Raw genomic sequence first — 19,668 nt, forward strand, 5'->3', positions numbered from 1 at the left:
TGGTGGGCTACAGCTGAACCCATACTCCTTCCCTTTGGGAAAAAAAACACTTTCCCTGAGTTTCAACGCTCAGTAGAAATGTTCCTCTAATGTCAGACTCCAGCTCATATGTAAACCACCAGATTAAACTCTTAAAATAAAAATGAGTTTTGGTCGTTTTTTTTAAAAACCACCAGGCCACACGAGTGGTTTATGTCGTTGCTCATTTGATGTAGACGGTACGCACGCGCACCTTGGATGGTTGCTGTAGCAAAGCGCACATTCGTAAAAACCAAAGTGAATTTGTATTGTGCGATCTCCATAGATTATTTTGCAGAAATTCAAGAAATCGTGTTATGTGCTGGGAGCAGCTTCAGGACGGTGGAAGAGTGAAATATTTTCTCTGGACAGACTGTGCTGAGCGCAGTTCAGCTCGTGTGGGGGGGGACTGTGCTGAGCGTGGTTCAGCGTTGTGCGAAGGGGGACTGTGCTGAGTAGGGGGGGGACTGTGCTGAGCGTGGTTCAGCACGTGTGGGGACTGTGCTGAGCGTGGTTCAGCACGTGCAGGGGGACTGTGCTGAGTGTGGGGGGGACTGTGCTGAGCGTGGTTCAGCACTGTGGGACGTGCTGAGGCGGGGGGACTGGTGCTGAGCGTGGTTCAGCCGGGGGGACTGTGCTGAGGTGGTTCAGCACGTGTCGGGGGACTGTGCTGAGCGTGGGGGGACTGTGTGAGCGTGGTTCAGCCGTGAGGGGGACTGTGCTGAGCGTGGGGGGGACTGTGTGAGCGTGGTTCAGCGCGTGCAGGGGGACTGTGCTGAGCGTGGGGGGGACTGTGTGAGCGTGGTTCAGCGGTGCAGGGGGACTGTGCTGAGTGCTGTTCAGCGTGTGGGGGGGACTGTGCTGAGCGTGGTTCAGCGTGCAGGGGGGACTGTGCTGAGTGCAGTTCACGTGTGCGGGGGGGCTGTGCTGAGTGCGGTTCAGCTTGTGCAGGGGGCTGTGCTGAGTGCAGTTCAGCGTGTGCGGGGGGACTGTGCTGAGCGTGGTTCAGCGCGTGCGGGGGACTGTGCTGAGCGTGGGGGACTGTGCTGAGTGCAGTTCAGCGTGTGCAGGGGGCTGTGCTGAGTGCAGTTCAGCGTGTCGGGGGGGCTGTGCAGAGTGCAGTTCAGCGTGTTTGCGGGGGGACTGTGCTGAGTGCGTTCAGCGTGTGGGGGGACTGTGCTGAGCGTGGTTCAGCGCATGTGGTGGGGACTGTGCTGAGCGTGGGGGACTGTGGTGAGCGTGGGGGGGCTGTGCTGAGTGCGGTTCAGCTTGTGCAGGGGGGGCTGTGCTGAGTGCAGTTCAGCGTGTGCGGGGGGGGCTGTGCTGAGTGCAGTTCAGCTTGTGCAGGGGGGCTGTGCTGAGTGCAGTTCAGCTTGTGCAGGGGGGGCTGTGCTGAGTGCAGTTCAGCGTGTGCGGGGGGACTGTGCTGAGTGCGGTTCAGCGTGTGCGGGGGGGACTGTGCTGAGTGCGGTTCAGCGTGTGCGGGGGGGACTGTGCTGGGCGCTGAGCAGCACAGTGGCCGTACGAGGCAGACCACCTGGGTAATTACACCAGTGACCGGGCCGTAAAATCCACTGGACTTCCGCACGGACGCAGCTGTGGGGACGCAATGCACCGCATTTCAGCAAACAAACCTGAAATTACATCACAGATACTGTTCAGGGGACACAAACCACAAGGGATGCTTCTAATCAATCAATACACTGGAGGTCGTTACCCAGGTATTGTGCATTGGAAATGTGTCAAAGATTCACTGCTGATCTGGATTCTGTCAGTTTAACTTAAAGTAATTATTTTAGTCAATATTACACAATCAGCTGTCAGACAAGAACAAAACCATAGAACTAATCAACCATCCAGTCCCCATCAGTCTAGCAAGGGCCCCTCTCCAAACTACAGTCAATACTGTTTTACATTCACATGCGATTTAATGAGTCCAACAGGGAAGCACTTCATTATCTGAAAATTCTAAGCTGCATGCCAGCATCTCATCTTGTGTGACCCCTCTGCTGCATTTTTGGTGTTTTGAAAAAATCAGAAGCCCAAATTATAACTTTAATAATACTATTTCTATATCCTCACTGCATGATCATGTTTACATCTCTGAATTCCTTTCTTTGCTGCATCTCTCTTTGAAACATTCAGCACAAAGCTATTTTCCTCAAAGATGTCAGATTTGTTGCGTGGAAAAAGAAGTAAAAATAAAAATTTGTCCTCAGTTGTATTTTATGCACTGCTAATTTTAACTCACTTAAAAGGCAAGAATGACAGTGGAAAGCAGGACAAACATAATGCGGAGGTAAACACAGGTAAACAGGTGGAATGTCTGCTTGTTTTTCACAGAGCTTATTGCCGTGTCTCACGTTGCTTTGCCATTTAATTGGCCTCCTTGGTTAGATGCAGAGCTACAATGTTACATTTTAACAGATAATAACCAAATACATTTCCCAGACACCACATTCATGCAAAAGGGTACATATGTGTGGATAAATGTAGCAAACAATAGTTGTACAAAAGATAAAAAATAAAATCCACAGTCTGGTCTTTAGTCAGCAGAGGTTAAAGTTCAGGGCTGGCCAATGGAGTGCAAGGAAGATTGAAAGTAGATATTCTGCTTCCCAGGTTTGTCACGAGCGAACACGATAAGAGTCATCTGATCTTTGATTGAACGCTGAGCTACATCAGCTGTTACTCAGTCTGGTTAGCACTGCTGTGCAAAGATAGCTAGTTACATGCTGCGGATAGTGTTGATATCATAGCGCATGTGATGATATCACCATACATCATGCTGTACAGCTCTGTGTCTGTGGTCTGCATTCAGGTTATCATCTTTCTGAGTGGTGCTGTCTCAGGGAAGGCTTGAATTAGCCCACATCTACAATATGCAGGATAATTTCAACCACATTTATCCCCAGTAATGTTCATTACAGTACCACAAGGTAGCCTTACATAGGCTTAAGAGCACAGATACAGGTGAATGCTGGTGCATTTGTGCCACATCTGCAAGAACATCCACTCTGCAGTGCTGCAGCGTGTGGTAGTTACTCCTGCGCTGCAGTGGGGCAGTTACTCCTGCGCTGCAGTGGGGCAGTTACTCCTGTACTGCACTGTGGGGCAGTTACTCCTGCGCTGCAGTGTGGCAGCTACTCCTGTGCTGAGCTGGCTCACCATTTTCAGAAATCATATTGAGGGTCGTAGGATTTGCTGAGCTCTCTGCTCCTCACACCATCTGTGCTGAGAGAAGGGAGCCCTGCTGCTCGTATTCAGGCCTCAGGGGGTAGACGGGGGTGGGGGTGGGGGGGGGGGGGGGCAGGAGGGGGTGCGTGCTGGGTAGGGAGAGAGAGAGAGAGAGGCACGTCTGTCTCTGCTCTCATTACGTAGCAAGCTCACCCCCTCTCAGTGTCCCCCTAGCCTCCTGAACGGGTAGTTGGCCCTAATCCGCAGTTCAATACTGCCATCTGATGGTACAAACACAGACTGCAGCACAAAAGGCGATTCTGTTACAGCTTAGAGACAGAATTCACAATTGCTATAAATGCGAGCCAAACCAGAAGTCTGAATTAAGCATCACTTTCTGGGCAGAAAAGCCATTCGCCTGTTTTCTCAGAGCTAGCATTAGCAGGGCTTTTCATGTTATGCAGGGCCTCAACGAACTTAAGACCTATGACTACGCTTCTGCACAAGCTACAGAACTGCTCAGATGTGATCTGTGCACAAGCAGAATAAAGAATAAATAAATCTGTACATACGTTTCTCACAGCAAACACGACTTTCAAAGCCACAGAGCAAATCACTGCACTGACTGCAACACTCCGAATACCTCCGAATCGCAGAAATATGGTCAGGAGACCAGAGTGACCAATCAACTGAGCGGGTATGAATCAGGAAGTTGTGTACACAATTACGCCTTATCGAGCGTCTCATTATCAAAAATCAAAACCCAGCCTTCATGCTATTACTACATAATATGATGAAGAACATTGAACATGAAACAAAAGGAGAGAAGGATATCAAGCAGCTGGGATAAGAGGTCAATGATAGTATGTCACTTTAAGATTCAAATTTAAACAAGCAGGAAACCGTCCAGACCCACGTCGCAACTTGGCGAACTATATTTTTTGGTTGATTTTACGCGGTCAAACATGGCAGTTGGTTGGAAATAGACACTTCATGCTACAATCATGATAACGGCAATGACTGTGCTATGAAGTTTAGGTAGCAAACAACAAGGCTGAATCCTTTTGACGTAATTTACATAGAAACTATACGCTCAGATCGCCTAGTTTCAGTCACTGTGGTCAAGCAGAATCGATAACGTTTCAGAAAATATATAACGTTGAAAGATTTAATTCAATCTTCTACTGGGAGTTTTGCCGTTTATTGAGGGTGTGACAGAAAATTTCCGTGCCGCTTGTAACGTTTTTCACATTTACCGTTCGATTGAGCAAGTACCATTCACAGTACATTTTTATGGGTTAGTACTGTCAGATTGTGCTAGCTACTTCACATAAACCGTGTACAGCGATCAATAAAGGTTAACAGCACAGTACCACTTACTTCTTGTCACTTGTACCACCACTGTAATGAACTAAAAAAAAAAAAAGGGTACAAACTACCTTTTCTATGAGAAATGTGTTGTCGAGCTCACTCGCATACACTGCTGGCCACATTCTAAAGCTCCGTACTATATAGCTAGCTAGCTATGGCGCGTCCTCACCTCTGTAACGTTATTTGTTGTCCTCCATGTGTCCATAGATCTCTATGGTGGTTGTAGCTGTGTGTCCTTAGCTCCTACTCATGCGTGCAGGATAGCATCCGTACGCGCTAACTAGGTTAACTAAAGTAGGCGATCTGTACGTGCCAACTAGTTTAGCTAAAGTATGCGAAACGCGAACATGTTAGGGTTAGCTAAAGGAACGTTAAGCGATAATGCTGTGGTTAAAAATGCTGTACCACCTGCGCATGCGTCCTACTAAACGAAGCACCACCTGCGCATGCGTCCCCCAAACCTCCCTCAAAGGTTGTCCGTGAGTGAGTGAGTGATCACAATTTGCCACGCATAGCCCAGGGCGGTAGTTCCTGCGTGCCTTGGGAAAAATTGGTTTAAATAACTTTCAGGGACACTTTGAAAGTTCTGAACGACCTACATTTCTAGTGTGATTTTACTGTGGTAATATTTCTAAAAAGCAACATGGTCTCGTACCATGACAGCATAGGCAAGGCACAGCCTAGTCCCAGCGGTAATGATTAACTGCCACACATCGCTGTTACTCAGCCGCTCTGATAAGGCTCTTTATTCAGATCCAGTCATCTGTGAATAAAGAAGGTTCTGGCTCCTCCCAGCTAACGTACATCTAGCCAGGATTTGACAGGATGTTTATCAGCGTTTTTAACTTTACATTTTTAAGCCAGTGTAAGGTTGCTCAGTGGGAGTTCCCACCTATATACTGCTTGCCAACTGATATGAGACCTGGTTGTGTGTTTGGGCACAGTGGAGCCGGTCACCTGGGCCTAGAGCCGGCCCTGTTTAGCAGAGATAGAAGAGTGGATCTAATACTGATCTTCACCTGCATCCTGTGCCTCAGGATACCACGCCCAGCCAAGACCCCAGCCACACCCCCACAAAAACCCCAACTCCCCCACCAAAACCCAGCCACACTCACAGAGAAATCACAGAGAAATCCACTCATTCTAAAATAATGAAATAATCCACATCACCTTTTCGATTTATTTTCTTTTCGGTATCATAACTTATGTAGTGGCAGTAGAGTTGTATTGCAATTATGGAGCTGGGCCACAATCGATTTTCCAAATATATATATATATATCCAGCCGTGAACATAGACATTGCTTTAAATATTGACATTGCCCACGATAATGTTGTCTGTCAAACAGCTAATAATATAATTAATGTTTCCTCTATTTGTATTTATTCTGGTTTGAAGTTTGAATTTTGGCTTAACGAAGAAGCCAATAACGTCCACAGCTGAGACACAGTCATAGGAAAGTTACTGCACTATAAACGTGGGTGTATTAAAGCTTTAAATGGATGGGGTTAAATATTCAGCACATACATGCCATGAATATATTTATTTGGAAACATCCTTTTTGGCTCACGGTGCTCAGTATGCTCTGCTATTTGAGCTGTGATTGGAAAGGCTGTCCTTTGTTTTCATGTCGGTTTCCTGTAGGAGGTTTGTGTGAAAAACAGATCAGTCTGGATGCTGTGACTCACTCGCTCGCTGGCTGTATTCAGGCCTCCCTTCCGCATGTTTACTCACTGTGATGATGAGCAGTTTCACTGCAGCTCTTTGTTTTGTCATGAGGAGCTGATGGGCTCTCCTGAAAGCTATCGACTGATCATGCAACTGCAAACATTCATTAATTCATCCGTAACATGTTCATTCATATCAGCGCTTCTTACTCATTCAGAGCCATTCATGCTGCCATTTACTCTGTCTGCTTCACACTCACTTACTATTGCAATAATAGCAATATGTTAACAGATCAGGTAAATGACAGCCTGTGATAATCCAATCTAGTTTTCTCTGAGTTAAGCGTTCATGTCATAGTGGTGTTTTTTCCAGGTAACTGGGTCGTCTACAGCTTACTCTAAGAGTCCTTCAGCCAGCCATGGGGTCTTATCTGAGCATTTCCTTAAATGCAGGTCACTGTACAGCACAGGTGTAGATTAATAGCTCTTACCTGAGCATTTCCCCAAACACAGGTAACTAATACAGCACAGGTGTAGATTAATAGCTCTTACCTGAGCATTTCCCACACAGGTACTGAAGGAGCACAGGTGTAGATTAATAGCTCTTACTGGCATTCCACAAGGTACTATACAGCACAGGTGTAGATTAATAGCTCTTACCTGAGCATTTCCCCAAACACAGGTAACTAATACAGCACAGGTGTAGATTAATAGCTCTTACCTGAGCATTTCCCCAAACACAGGTAACTGAAGGAGCACAGGTGTAGATTAATAGCTCTTACCTGAGCATTTCCCCAAACACAGGTAACTAATACAGCACAGGTGTAGATTAATAGCTCTTACCTGAGCATTTCCCCAAACACAGGTAACTAATACAGCACAGGTGTAGATTAATAGCTCTTACCTGAGCATTTCCCAATGCAGTACTAATACAGCACAGTGTAGATTAATGCTTTACTGAGCATTTCCCAAACACAGGTAACTGAAGCTGCACAGGTGTAATTAATAGCCTTACTGCATTTCCCCAACACAGGTAACTAATCAGCACAGTGTGATGTACGCTCTCTGGGCGCTGGCTGTTCTGTTTGCGGCTCCCAGTCATGCATGATTAACGTTCATCGATGTCTTTCACTGCCCCGCAGCTGTTCTGCATCATCCTGTGAGTTTAAGGCATGCAGCTATATGCCTCATGCACTGTCTCAGAAAATAAATAAATAAATAAATAAATAACTTCTGTCCCCCAGCAAGGGGGTATTTCCCACTTCTAACACCATATGTGACAAAGCTGGGCATTCATTTTCCTCACAGAGTGATTTTATAAACATCCATGATAGGGAGGGTTTGTCAGTTTAAATACACAAAGGGAAACTGCATGTTTTTCACAGAAGGAACCTCAACCCTGCTTCTTACAAAATGGCCTCCCTTCTGTTCCTCACACACCTGCTTTTAACATGTTAGTAATAATCACCAGCAGGTGTGCAGCTGGCCTTAATCAGTCACAGATACTGAGACTATTAGTAGTTAAAGGGACACTGCACTTATAACGATGTGTGAAACAGGAGATGTTCCCTTATGGCGTGTTAAAACATTTCAGTCAGCAAACAAAATGTCCTGGACTATACTTATAGTGATGTGTTAAGCAGAAGACCTGTTCTCATGGCATTTAAAACATTTTAATCATTCAGAGTGAAGAAGCTTTCATCCTCACACACAGCACAGTAAAGCTGGTGTTAAATGAGCATAAATGGGGATTCAAATGCTTCTTGCATTTAGTAGAGCTGTTTGACAGAAACCACTATTTCACTGTATATAATGCTTGATACTAGATTTTTAATGAATTGTTTGCCTCACACTACAAATAAATTACTTCTTCATATTATTATTATTATTATTATTATTATTATTATTATTATTTGTAGTAGTAGTAGAAGTAATTTTCGTTCTTATATTGGGCATAAACATAAGACCTAAGTTTTAAGCCAGACAGTTAAACTGAGCTGTATTGTGTGGGTGAGACTGACCCTGTACGTGATGCAGGCCTTTCTGCTGATGTTCTGCTTTGAGTGGCGGCTCTTCCTCTGGCTGAGGATCCATGGCTGGTCAGTGGTTGGAATTCAAATAAAAACATTTTTGAAAAGTAAAAAGCCAAAGTGGTCACACCCAGCTTATCTGAGTTAGCGAACAAACAGGTGCGAGCCCATATGCACAGGTACAAAGCCAGGCTGTGCCGGGCACCGCGCGATAATGGGCTAGGGAAATAAATGTCACAGTTTATGTGGGCGTCGCCCGCCCGCTGGGGTTTCGGTTTGATAAGCGCTCCGAGGAGACCACTCAACACTCTGGACCAAGCAGCAACAAGAGACGGCCAACTTTTCCACAGAAGTGATTAAAAATGTTGTCTTCACAGCTGAGCTTGGCAATGCTGTTCTGCTTCATGGGTAAGTCTCTCTGTATGGGCATGGATTGGTGAAGGTGATTTACCATAAGCAACTTGGCTCTCCCTACTGGGAGTTAAACCTGTTTAAAACCATTGTTAGTTTTTTCAAAATCACTGTTGAAAAGCATTTAGATAAATAATAATTTAACTTTAATATTATCAAATTCAGATTAGATGCAATGCAGGATTCCACTGGAAAAAAAAATATTCCTCTCCAGAGGAGATCAGCTCGAATGCAAAGCAATTAGGACATAGTTTTCTGTGACAGATTTAAGGCTGCATTCCTGGCTTCAAAGACTTACGGTAATTCAGGATTCAGGCAGGTCTGCCAGAAAAGAGTTTTGAATCTGGTTTGATCAGATCAGCGCAGTAAGAAAGGCCAGCAGACAGGGTGCATTGGGAGAAATGTGTGGACTGTGTGGTTCAGATATGAGGACCTGGCTGGGCTGAGACTCCAGTTCTAACATCATGTTTCTAATTCTTGTGTATGCTATCGGTTTTTTTTTTAATGACTAAATTTTATACATAAAAATGTCATATGCTGGGCTGTTGTGTGGCGCATTCGGTTAAGGTTCATTTGGTTTTTGTGGGTGTAGCCGTATATGGCTGATCTTTTGTATGGCCTTGGTTTATTTTCTGAGGACGGTCTTTTTATTGGAAAGTTTGAAAATGAATGGTCCTCCTCTGACTCCGCTCTGTGTGAGCTCAGCTGTGGTCTGCGGAGTGGGGACCCCATGTGTATCAGAGCAGAACCGTCGATGTCTGCACTCGGTGGGGTTCTCACACGAACACACCCACAGCTGCAGATAACTGGGCATTTCAAATCAGGGTGGGAATTGGATGTGTTCAGCCCTACATTGGGTGCCAAATTTATGAATTAAAAAATAATAAATAATTTTTTTTTTACGTCATATGCCAAATCAGTTTTTTGGTTTGTTTTCTTTAGGGTGTGCTAATTCAATCACGGTCCAGACGCCCCAGAAAGCTGTGAATGTGACCAGCGGGGGGAGCGTGTTTCTGGAGTGCCTCTTTTCCACATCGCAGCCCACCACCAACCTGAACATCCAGTGGTCTTACAATCCCAAATCCAGCATGGTGCCACAGCAGGTGGGTGTCGTACGGCCGTCCTGGGCCCCTGCAGCGTCTGCTTCAGTCTCCCTCTTATGTCACAGACATCAGAATCCAGGCCTGGGGGTCACAGTGCCTGCAGGTTTAACTCCAGGCCTGGAGGGCCGCAGTGTCATCAGGTTTAACTCCAGTCCTGGGGGCCACAGTGCCTGCAGGTTTAACTCTAGTCTTGTGGGGGCTGCAGTGTCTTCTGGGTAATGGTGTGCTTCAGCATCTGTAATTCTTTTAAAATGTTGATTGGCTAAAGAGTCCACACATTTCATTCCCAAGGCCTAAATTGGAATTGGAATTGAAAGGAAATTAAAATGTCCTTAATTGAAAGAAAAGAGCAAATACCTGCAGACACTGGCCCTCCAGTACTGGAGTTAAACCTGCAGGCCCCCCAGTACTGGAGTTAAACCTGCAGGCCCTCCAGTACTGGAGTTTGACCACCCTACTCGACATAGTGCCCCTCTCCCACACACACACACACACACTACACAGCGCGATGGTAATGATATGTACAGCACTCTCTCGTCATGATCTCCAGTAAGACAAGGCAAACTGTGTACCCTGGGCTTCATTACCGTAAGCTTAGTGTGTGATCAGCTAAAATGAGTCAGATGAAAATAAACAGTGCTGCCGTGGGGCTGAGCATAACGCTGTTGGCCTCTACTCAAGCACTGCATGTAGACAGGAAATCGGTTTATTGATACCCTTGATCAATAACCCATCAGTGGATGCGGTATCAGGCCTGTGGTCTGAGACGGCCACAGCAGCTTCCCCTGCCATGGCCAGCAGTGTTATTACGCTGCTTCCCTCGAGCAGCCCTTCTTTGGTATTTAGTTTCAATTGTTTGCAAATGTGGACTGTGTACTTCACCCAAACGCTTCCCCAACATGGCAGCAATTACCAGGCGGTACAAATGAACCAGCTCTTCTGCATCGTTTGCCCTGTGCATGACATTACCCATCCTTTTGAAGGATCTAGTGCAACTTTAATTCCTTGCCTGAGCGGTTGTTACGGGAGTTAAATGTTCAGCAAATCTGCAGCACTACATGTGTACCCCTGGACGTCTGTAAAAAAAACCCCAACAAATACACCCACTTAGTCCTGATATGAACAGACAAGGTGTGCAGAGAAGCGAAGAGGATCGAGCCTTTCAGCTGTGAAAGGACTGTTTTGCTGTTCCGTTCTGTTATGGATACATCATTGGCTTTTTTTTTAAATAAAACTTTTCCATTTCAGATTTACTACTACATTTCAGGAAAGGCTGTTATCCCAGCGAATTTTGCGGGTAGAATAACGGAACCCGCGTTCCCAAACATCACGAAAAACGCTTCCATAGTCATCAGCGGCATGAAGCCCTCGGACTCCGGGGTTTACAGCTGTGTCGTGCACAACTTCCCCGATGCTGAGGGACAAACGGAGGGAAACATCAACGTCAACGTTCTCGGTAAAACCCACCTGTGTGCGCCTCCGCGTTCAGCTCCACGAGTGTAAAACCCACCTGTGTGCGACAGCTTTGCCAGAGTCTATTCTCATCCATCAGTCTTACCGCTTTTGAGAACATGTAAACAACCCAGCTTATTACACGCACTTGAGAAAGGAATCCTTTACTGCAACATTGTGAGCCCGCAGAAATCCCCAGGAAATCAAGAAACCATTTTTAGTTAATCTGTTTATTCTGTCACTGAATTGAATTCCATGATTCTGCTGCTTAATTGTCATCAGGACCATCTTTAAGATGCGTCCTTTCCTCTTCATGCAACTAGACTTAATACACACAATAATGTGCTGTTCTGTAACTGCTTGCCATGGACTCTAAAGATTAAAATGACTGATGGTAAATCTAGTAAATAAGCAGACACAATAGTAAAGCTAGTAAAACACTTCTCTCAGACTCGCAAGGTGCTGATCAGACTAAGGCGCATGCAGTGTAATTCTGGTCAGATCTTCTTCAGTAAACGTTCCTGGCGTTACCACCAGCACTGTATTTCATTAGACATTAGACGCCATTACAGTGCATTTGGGTCTTATCTAAAATGGCCTCCCTCCTTTCACGCACATTCAGCTTGTGCTCTGACACAGCCGAGCCAGCCAGGCAGTGTGTGCTCTCGTGGGTTAAAAACAGCTTCTCTGCCGTTCTGCTGGCGCGAAAGGGACAGAGGGTGTGTGTGAGGCAAAGGTGTGAATGTTTTGTTTGCTCTCGTTCCTGAAGAGAAGCCATCCAACCCCTTCTGCGCTGTTCATGGCACGGTGGAGTCGGGTCACCTGGTCACCCTCACCTGTCACACGGAGCGGGGAAACCCCACCCCCACCTACACCTGGACCAAGCTCAACCAGGGCAAGGCTCGGAGCGTGCTGGGGAGGACAGGTGAGTCAGCTCTGACTCAAGCCCTAATCTCAGTATAATTCAGGTGAGTCTGACTCGATCCCTAATCTCAGTATGATTTAGGTGAGTCTGACTCGATCCCTAATCTCAGTATGATTTAGGTGAGTCTGACTCGATCCCTAATCTCAGTATGATTTAGGTGAGTCTGACTCGATCCCTAATCTCAGTATGATTCAGGTGAGTCTGACTCGATCCCTAATCTCAGTATGATTCAGGTGAGTCTGACTCGATCCCTAATCTCAGTATGATTTAGGTGAGTCTGACTCGATCCCTAATCTCAGTATGATTCAGGTGAGTCTGACTCGAGCCCTAATCTCAGCATGGTTCAGGTGAGTCTGACTCAAGCCCTAATCTCAGCATGGTTCAGTCATGGTCACATGGATGATGGGTTGGGCAGCTCTCATTGGCTAGCTCCTGATTTCTGTCATACTGGTGAATTGTGAAGCTCTAGCTGTTAGATTTACTTGTGTGTTTTGATTGCAACTTCAGATTTTCAGACGGGAGTCTTGTACATCGGAAACCTGTCTCAGTTTGAGTTTGGCGAGTATCAGTGCAACGCGTCTAACGTTGTGGGATTTTCCACCTGCTCCATTAAGCTCGTGGAAGGTAAGAACAGCAAACTGCCCCCCACCCCTTCACCTATCTGAGTTTAAGTGCATTATGTCAGTGTAAGATGACTAATTTCAGGAACTCATTTATTGTGTATTTTACGGTGTTTATATTCACTCACGTGTGTTTATTAACAGAGCTGGGGGACGGGGCAATTGCTGGGGCTGTGATTGGTTCCCTCCTGGGGGCCGGCCTGGTGGTGTTCCTGGTCTGGTTCATCTCACACAAACTGAAGAAAAGCAAATATAAGGCAGCGAAAGCAGCAGCAGCCACTGAGATGCAGTGAGTGCTCTACTGTGCGGGAGGGGACTTCCTGTCCAGCGGAGTTTAATGACAGTTATCAAAGTTACTTTCTTAACCCATCAGCGGTAAAACCACAGAGTAAAACTACAGAGTAAAACTACAGATTAATAACACAGAGTAAAACCACAGAGTAAAACTACAGATTAAAAACTTCAGATTAAAACCACAGAGTAAAACTACAGATTAAAACCACAGAGTAAATCTACAGAGTAAAACCACAGAGTAAATCTACAGAGCAAAACCACAGATTAAAACCACAGAGTAAATCTACAGAGTAAAACCACAGAGTAAAAAGTGGACTGTGAGCTGAGTCTCTGTGAGTGGACTGTGAGCTGAGTCTCTGTGACTGGACTGTGAGATGAGTCTCTGTGAGTGGACTGTGAGCTGAGTCTCTGTGAGTGGACTGTGAGCTGAGTCTCTGTGAGTGGACTGTGAGCTGAGTCTCTGTGATTGGACTGTGAGCTGAGTCTCTGTGAGTGGACTGTGAGCTGAGTCTCTGTGAGTGGACTGTGAGCTGAGTCTTCTGCTTTAGCCCTGAATGTGTTTCTCTCCCGGACAGAGCCAGGCCAGCCAGCGGCGACTCACTGAAGTACGCGAGCCTCCCCACCAGAGACAGTGCCGCCCAGGCCTCCGCCAAAGCCGTGCCCCCCCCTCAGGACCCCCCAGCCCCAGACCAGGAAGGGGAGGAGGAGGAAGAGCAAGAGAGGGAGGGGCCGGCGCACGCGTAAAGGGTCAGGGGCTAACAGACAGGACATGCTGTGTTCTGTCAGCACTGGAACCAACCCAAACCCAAACCCAAACCACACGCCTGTCAGCAGTGCCAACCCAAACCCAAACCCAAACCACACGCCTGTCAGCAGTGCCAACGCTGACTCATCCCATTCCACTGGAATGCACGCTCTTTATTTCTGATCTGTTTTTTCAGGGTGTGTTTGTAGTTTTTGATTATTATTAAGTATTACAATTAAACACCTTGTCACATTTTATGTTGTATCAAGTGTGAAATGCATTTTCAAACTCAATCAAAAGCGAATAAGAGGAAGTGTAGTAATCATTTTGAAGTCATGTTGATGTAAAGATTTTTTACTGCTTGTGGATTTTTAAAAGTTGTTCATAATGGAAATTCATGTAAAAAGAAACAATGAATACAACTGTGACTCGTTTTATAAACATCTTGCTAAGGCATCTTTCCATTTTCATTTTAATATTTGGCGGATGATGTGTTTGATATTCATTGTACAAAAAGTAAACAACCAATGAGCATGTTCCTTGTGTAATCTTTATCTTCAGTAATCCTAAAAGAATACTGTTACCCTTTGTGAGAAAAATAAATTTTTTTAGTGAGATTACGGCTTCCCTGCATCTTTACAGTCCTTACATGTACCTAGCCAGGGACATGATCACGATGTGGACACATTCTTTTTTTAACATTAACGTCCTTAACCACAAGGATGTTGTTTGTGCGCACAGATCATAAGCATAATGTTTTTTCAACGCAAAGCCGACAGCTGCAGCAGCTCTTCCCTTTGATCTGGACGGAGATCGCGTCCGCCATGACGTGCGGCTGCTCTGCAGGGACTGAGCGGCCATGTTGTGAGAGTAAAGGTAATGTCCGCTGCAGCGGCGCCGGAAGGTCCCTTCCATCCCGAAAGTGAGCGTTCCTCATCGGGACCGGAGTGGGGAAGAGGGGGAGAGGGGCTGAGGGGCTGAGGGAGGAAGACGAGGAGCGTCTACAGGATGAAGAAGCCGCGCCTGATACCTTCAGGAATGATGCAGCCTTTGAAGTGTCTGAGATTTCAGCCAATCAGGAGCCCGGGGGGCGCGCGGTCCGTCGGCCCGGCACTTTGAAACGCGTCCCGTTTGTTTCCCACCACGGGCCGGGGCAGCGAATCTCTCTAACGGGAAAGAGCCGCTTTCTCCTGAATAACTACGAAGCGGCTTTTACACGGGAGGATCACTTACACAGGGAAACGCTGCCCCCCTCCCCACATCCACCCACCCCCCCCCCCCCCCACCACCCCACCCCCCTCCCAAAAACATTCTGCAAAATCTCTCTCCTGTTCAAATCTCTCTCCTGATGGTGTTCCTCAGAGCCAAAATGAATGCTTAACAGGGATCAGCTCCACCAAGCTGCCTGGGATTAATAATTATCCAGGAAACTGCAGTCCCTGCATTCTATACATGTTTATTTCCCAGCAAGTAAACAAGTAAACACAATTTCTTCAAGAAACATATATGTTTGCCATTTACGGTTCTGTCTGAATGGAAACTGAAACCAAAACATTTTAAAAACTGAAAATGTAAGTAAATATGTTTGATATTCACATTGTGGCTCACAAAACAGACCGTATCATATGTAGACTATGTAATTTACTATATCAGACACTGTTTGAATTTGGAATTATTTGCCCAAAATGGAAAAGCATGTTACATCATTACTTGGTGGGTGTCTTCCTGACAAATGTTACTTGTTAAATGATTAATCATTTCAATAATCTGTCACAATTAATCTGTAAAATTATTTTGGATAAAATTAGGCCACCAACAGGAGGTGCTAACACTTCAAATTCACAAGAGGAAATTATATAAAACCATGTTTCCTGTGAGGTTTTTACAATCAGAGAGAACACTTTGAAACGTCCTCCTAAGAACATTTTGTTTTATTATTCTTTTTTTTTTTTTAAATGAGAAATTCTGTAACAAAAGCACCAATCAAACTGATCACTGATGCATTACATTACATCTGCCAAATGCCTGTAATGTAATGTAATGTAATGTAATGTAATTACATCTATCACCATTAATATTTTTTTTTCTTTTTGATGACATCCATTTCAGCCATCTAAACCATTACAGCTCACAAGAACATTAGAAGATACAAGGATTTACAGTACCTCAGCAAATAAATACAGATTAAATATCAGCTTCTATTCACCATAGGTGGCATATTCATAAATACTAACAACTGACAGAACAAAATGTTTCCAGCCCTTCCAGACCACGGCATATTCTAGTTTGTTTATGCCGTGGTCTGGAAGGGCTGGAAACATTTTTAAGTAAAAGTGCGAAGCACAGCATGAAAAACTCTGTGTATGCTCGCCAATTAAGCTTCCACAAACATCAGTTCCTCAACCTTATTTTACTTTAACATGTGGTCTGCTACAAATATAGAGCTGCCCATCATTTGCTAGCAATAAAGGACAGCACAAAACCTAGAGCTTCTGAACAGATAATTAATACATGTAGAATAATGCTTGTAGCCGCTTGTATGTTTCATGGCCTTTTCACATTGGAAATCCTGTACGTATGCAGGGTTTCTGTGGGGTTTCTGCAGGGTTTGTCTCCCCACGCATGACGCTGGATGTTCGGATGGCTGAAGGTTAGGGTTAGGGTTAGAGTTAAGGTTAGGGGAGTTAGGGTTAGGGGCGATAGGGTGAGGTTACATACTTTGGGGCAGTCCTTCACAGCGCATCATTTTTAAAGGTCAACTTTTCTCACCGCTCATTTTTCTCAGTGATGACATTTTGATTCTTTGGCATAGAAAGTGAGTAATATACTCTTACAAAAAAAACAACCATGTTCTCACTGGGTAAAACTCTATAGACAGCCCAGTAAAAACCAAATTCAAACAAAACACATTTCTTAAATAAGTTTAGAGTAACTCAAAATATGTCAAAAAATAATTTTAACACAGGGCTGGCCAACCCTGTTACTGAAGATCTACCGACCGGCAGGTTTTCACTCCAATGCCAACAAAGCACACCTCATTCGACAACTAGAGATCATGTGGAGCTGCAAATTAATAGAATCAAGTGTGCCAAATTAGGGTTAAAATGAAACACTGTATATCTCCAGGAACAGGGTTGGGCAGCCCTGCTTTACAGTGAACACACAAAAGCAGAACAGTGATCATGTCGGAAGTCTTGTTTTAACATTCATGGCACATTTTTGGCCTTTCATGAAGCCAAAGGCTGGAGTCACAGCCCTCACATCTCCGTGACCGACTTCGCTACGCTGCCTCGCCTCTGGTTCATGTCGTACATCTTCTTAAACTTGCCTTGGACGACGCAGATGATGGTTTTCCGGAAGGTCCTGGACAGGAAGAAGTATATGATGGGGTCCAGGCAGCTGTTGAACGTAGAGAGACAGAGCCCAAGCTCATTGAGGAAGTGCAGCGTCTGTTTGGTGTCCAGTTCCTGGTTCTCGTCCATCTGGGACAGCACGTAGGGGAAGCGGACCGCGTGGTAGGGCATGAAGCACACAGTGAAGACGACCGGCACCACGAAGGTCTTGAGGATGAGCCGTCTCTTCCTATGTCGAGCCTGCTCGTCAGTCCCCAGAGACAGGGACCACAGCTTCACGCTGATCTGGCCGTAGAAGCACAGGAAGCAGAGGGAGAGAACGAAGAACAGCACCACCGTCAGGAGGTTGACCACTCCCCCGAACAGGCTCTTGTGGTGGAAGTGGAAGCAGATCTTTTCGCAGGGATCAGAGCCCTTTTTCCCCAAGAGGAAGGGGATCACCCCAACGGCCAGCCCCGCCCAAACAGCGTAGGACACCCTGCGGCTCCACTCCACACGCTGGATCCGGAACACCCAGACAGGCTTGACGATCTTCAGGTAGCGGTCCAGGCTGATCAGGCTGAGGAAGAGGATGCTGGCGTACATGTTGATGTAGAAGAAGAGGCCGACGACTCTGCAGAGGTGGAAGGGCCCGGGCTGGTTGTGGTAGGAGATGCGCAGGGGCAGGCAGAGGGCCAGCAGCAGGTCGGCCACGGCCATGTGCCGCATGTACACGGCGAGGGACGAGTCCGTCCGGCCCCGCTGGAAGAAGACTGACGCCGCCACGGCGTTGCTCAGCAGCCCGACGATGAAGATGATGGAGTAGCAGGCAGGAAGCACCGGCGACAGGAAGCTGTCCTGGATCGCACAGCTGCTGTTGTCATGGGAACCGCTTGAGTTTCCCAGCGGCATGATCCTCAGTGTATGGCGAGCTGACACACCGAGCTCTTTCACACACAGCGCCGAGCAGAGTCACAAGCAGCCCTGGAGCCAAGATATAAACATATACCACACAAATATAACATTATGAAAGTATAGGAAAATGCACAAATATTGGTATATGACAATATAGGAAAACAGACAAATCTAACATAGGAATATGCACAAATATAGCATTATGAAAATATAGGAAATGCACTAATATAGGTTTATGAAAATATAGGAAAACACACAAATATAACATTATGAAAATATAGGAAAATGCACAAATATTGAATTATGAGAATTTCACTGTGTTGTTTTTCAGAACAAATGAACAAAAGTCCTGTATCTTTTCTTCATCACGAGAACATGACAAATAAGATGCTATCCATTATTAGCCTGGAATTTGCATTTCTGTGATTCATTATTGAGTAGCTGGTTGTTTAATTGATGTCTTTGGTCACACGTGTGGGTGTACTAAGTGATCAAAGTGACCAGGGTAACATTTCTCTTTTCTTTCTGTTTGATGTGTTGGCCACGCACTCTGATGAAGGAGCTTTGCTCCTGAACACATCAGAGTTCACTTTTCCCTTTACTGAATAAAATACGCCTGGAGGAGTGCTGTCCTTATGCCTTATTACTTCCTGCTCATTTCCATGGACTACGCACTAAAATTTAAAACTTGAATCTTTAAATTTTCCTGAAAGAAGTTCTGACACTACTTCTTATAACTGATTTTAGAAAGTAATGAAAACCAGACATATTGTGCAGCATTGAAACATTGTGTGCAGTAAGGAAAAGAAGCAGTTTATATGGTATTGTGCAGCATTGAAACATTGTGTGCAGTAAGTAAAAGAAGCAGTTTATATGGTATTGTGCAGCATTGAAACATTGTGTGCAGTCGGCACGGTCCGGGCTCACCTCAGTCACCTGCTGGGTCCTCTCTCCCTCGCTCAGACAGACTGCCGGCCCGGGTGCAGGATGTTCTCACGCGAAGCCGCCGCGTAGGAAGGGCTTCAGAAAGCTGACGAAAGCGTTTGTGCTCGGCGGCCGAACCACAATGCAGTCGGGCCTCACCACATTTCCACTGCACTCAGCAAGAGAGAGAGCACACTTCCATAAACACAGGCACAATAACAGGCTCATATTACACACAGGCGCAATAACAGGCTCATATTACACACAGGGGCAATAACAGGCTCATATTACACACAGGGGCAATAACAGGCTCATATTACACACAGGGCAACGGCTATATACACACAGGGATACAGCTATATTACACACAGGGGCAATAACAGGCTCATATTACACACAGGGGCAATAACAGGCTCATATTACACACAGGGGCAATAACAGGCTTATATTACACACAGGGGTAATAACAGGCTCATATTACACACAGGGGCAATAACAGGCTTATATTACACACAGGGGTAATAACAGGCTCATATTACACACAGGGGTAATAACAGGCTTATATTACACACAGGGGCAATAACAGGCTTATATTACACACAGGGGCAATAACGGGCTTATATTACACACAGGGGCAGTAGCTGTCATATTAATTATATGGCAGTAGCTGGTTCAGATTAAACAA

At 45.7% G+C, this 19,668-nt stretch overlaps 2 protein-coding genes and 1 long non-coding RNA gene across 4 annotated transcripts in view; 1 reads left to right on the plus strand and 2 right to left on the minus strand.

Moving 5' to 3' along the window:
• Positions 1 to 7,047, minus strand: part of LOC135262592 (uncharacterized) — a 44,637-nt gene extending 37,590 nt beyond the window's left edge. Inside the window, exon 1 of the long non-coding RNA XR_010332247.1 lies at positions 6,954 to 7,047. This is a non-coding gene — a long non-coding RNA (uncharacterized LOC135262592). The remainder of the gene's footprint in view (positions 1 to 6,953) is intronic.
• A 1,391-nt stretch (positions 7,048 to 8,438) lies between these two features.
• LOC135262593 (V-set and immunoglobulin domain-containing protein 1-like) lies at positions 8,439 to 14,452 on the plus strand. The gene is made up of 7 exons (XM_064349603.1): positions 8,439 to 8,670; positions 9,616 to 9,776; positions 11,025 to 11,232; positions 11,998 to 12,153; positions 12,661 to 12,777; positions 12,918 to 13,062; positions 13,643 to 14,452. The coding sequence occupies exons 1-7, from the start codon at positions 8,625 to 8,627 to the stop codon at positions 13,809 to 13,811; spliced, it is 1,002 nt and encodes a 333-aa protein (XP_064205673.1). The 5' UTR covers positions 8,439 to 8,624; the 3' UTR covers positions 13,812 to 14,452.
• An 800-nt stretch (positions 14,453 to 15,252) lies between these two features.
• gpr34l (G protein-coupled receptor 34 like) lies at positions 15,253 to 19,127 on the minus strand. 2 transcript variants are annotated; one of them, XR_010332248.1, is made up of 3 exons: positions 18,987 to 19,127; positions 15,873 to 18,128; positions 15,253 to 15,826 (listed from the first exon to the last, which is right to left on the minus strand). XR_010332248.1 is itself a non-coding variant. In XM_064349604.1 (2 exons), exon 2 carries the CDS (start codon positions 18,054 to 18,056, stop codon positions 17,070 to 17,072), a length of 987 nt encoding a protein of 328 aa, XP_064205674.1. In that variant the 5' UTR covers positions 18,057 to 18,128; positions 18,987 to 19,127; the 3' UTR covers positions 15,253 to 17,069. The 2 variants fall into 2 exon arrangements, 1 of the variants encoding a protein (XP_064205674.1); XM_064349604.1 differs by having other exon boundaries at positions 15,253 to 18,128.
• Positions 19,128 to 19,668: the final 541 nt, after the last annotated feature.

Source organism: Anguilla rostrata, chromosome 9 (genome assembly GCF_018555375.3).
Source record: "Anguilla rostrata isolate EN2019 chromosome 9, ASM1855537v3, whole genome shotgun sequence".
In the NCBI taxonomy this organism is placed as follows: domain Eukaryota; kingdom Metazoa; phylum Chordata; class Actinopteri; order Anguilliformes; family Anguillidae; genus Anguilla; species Anguilla rostrata.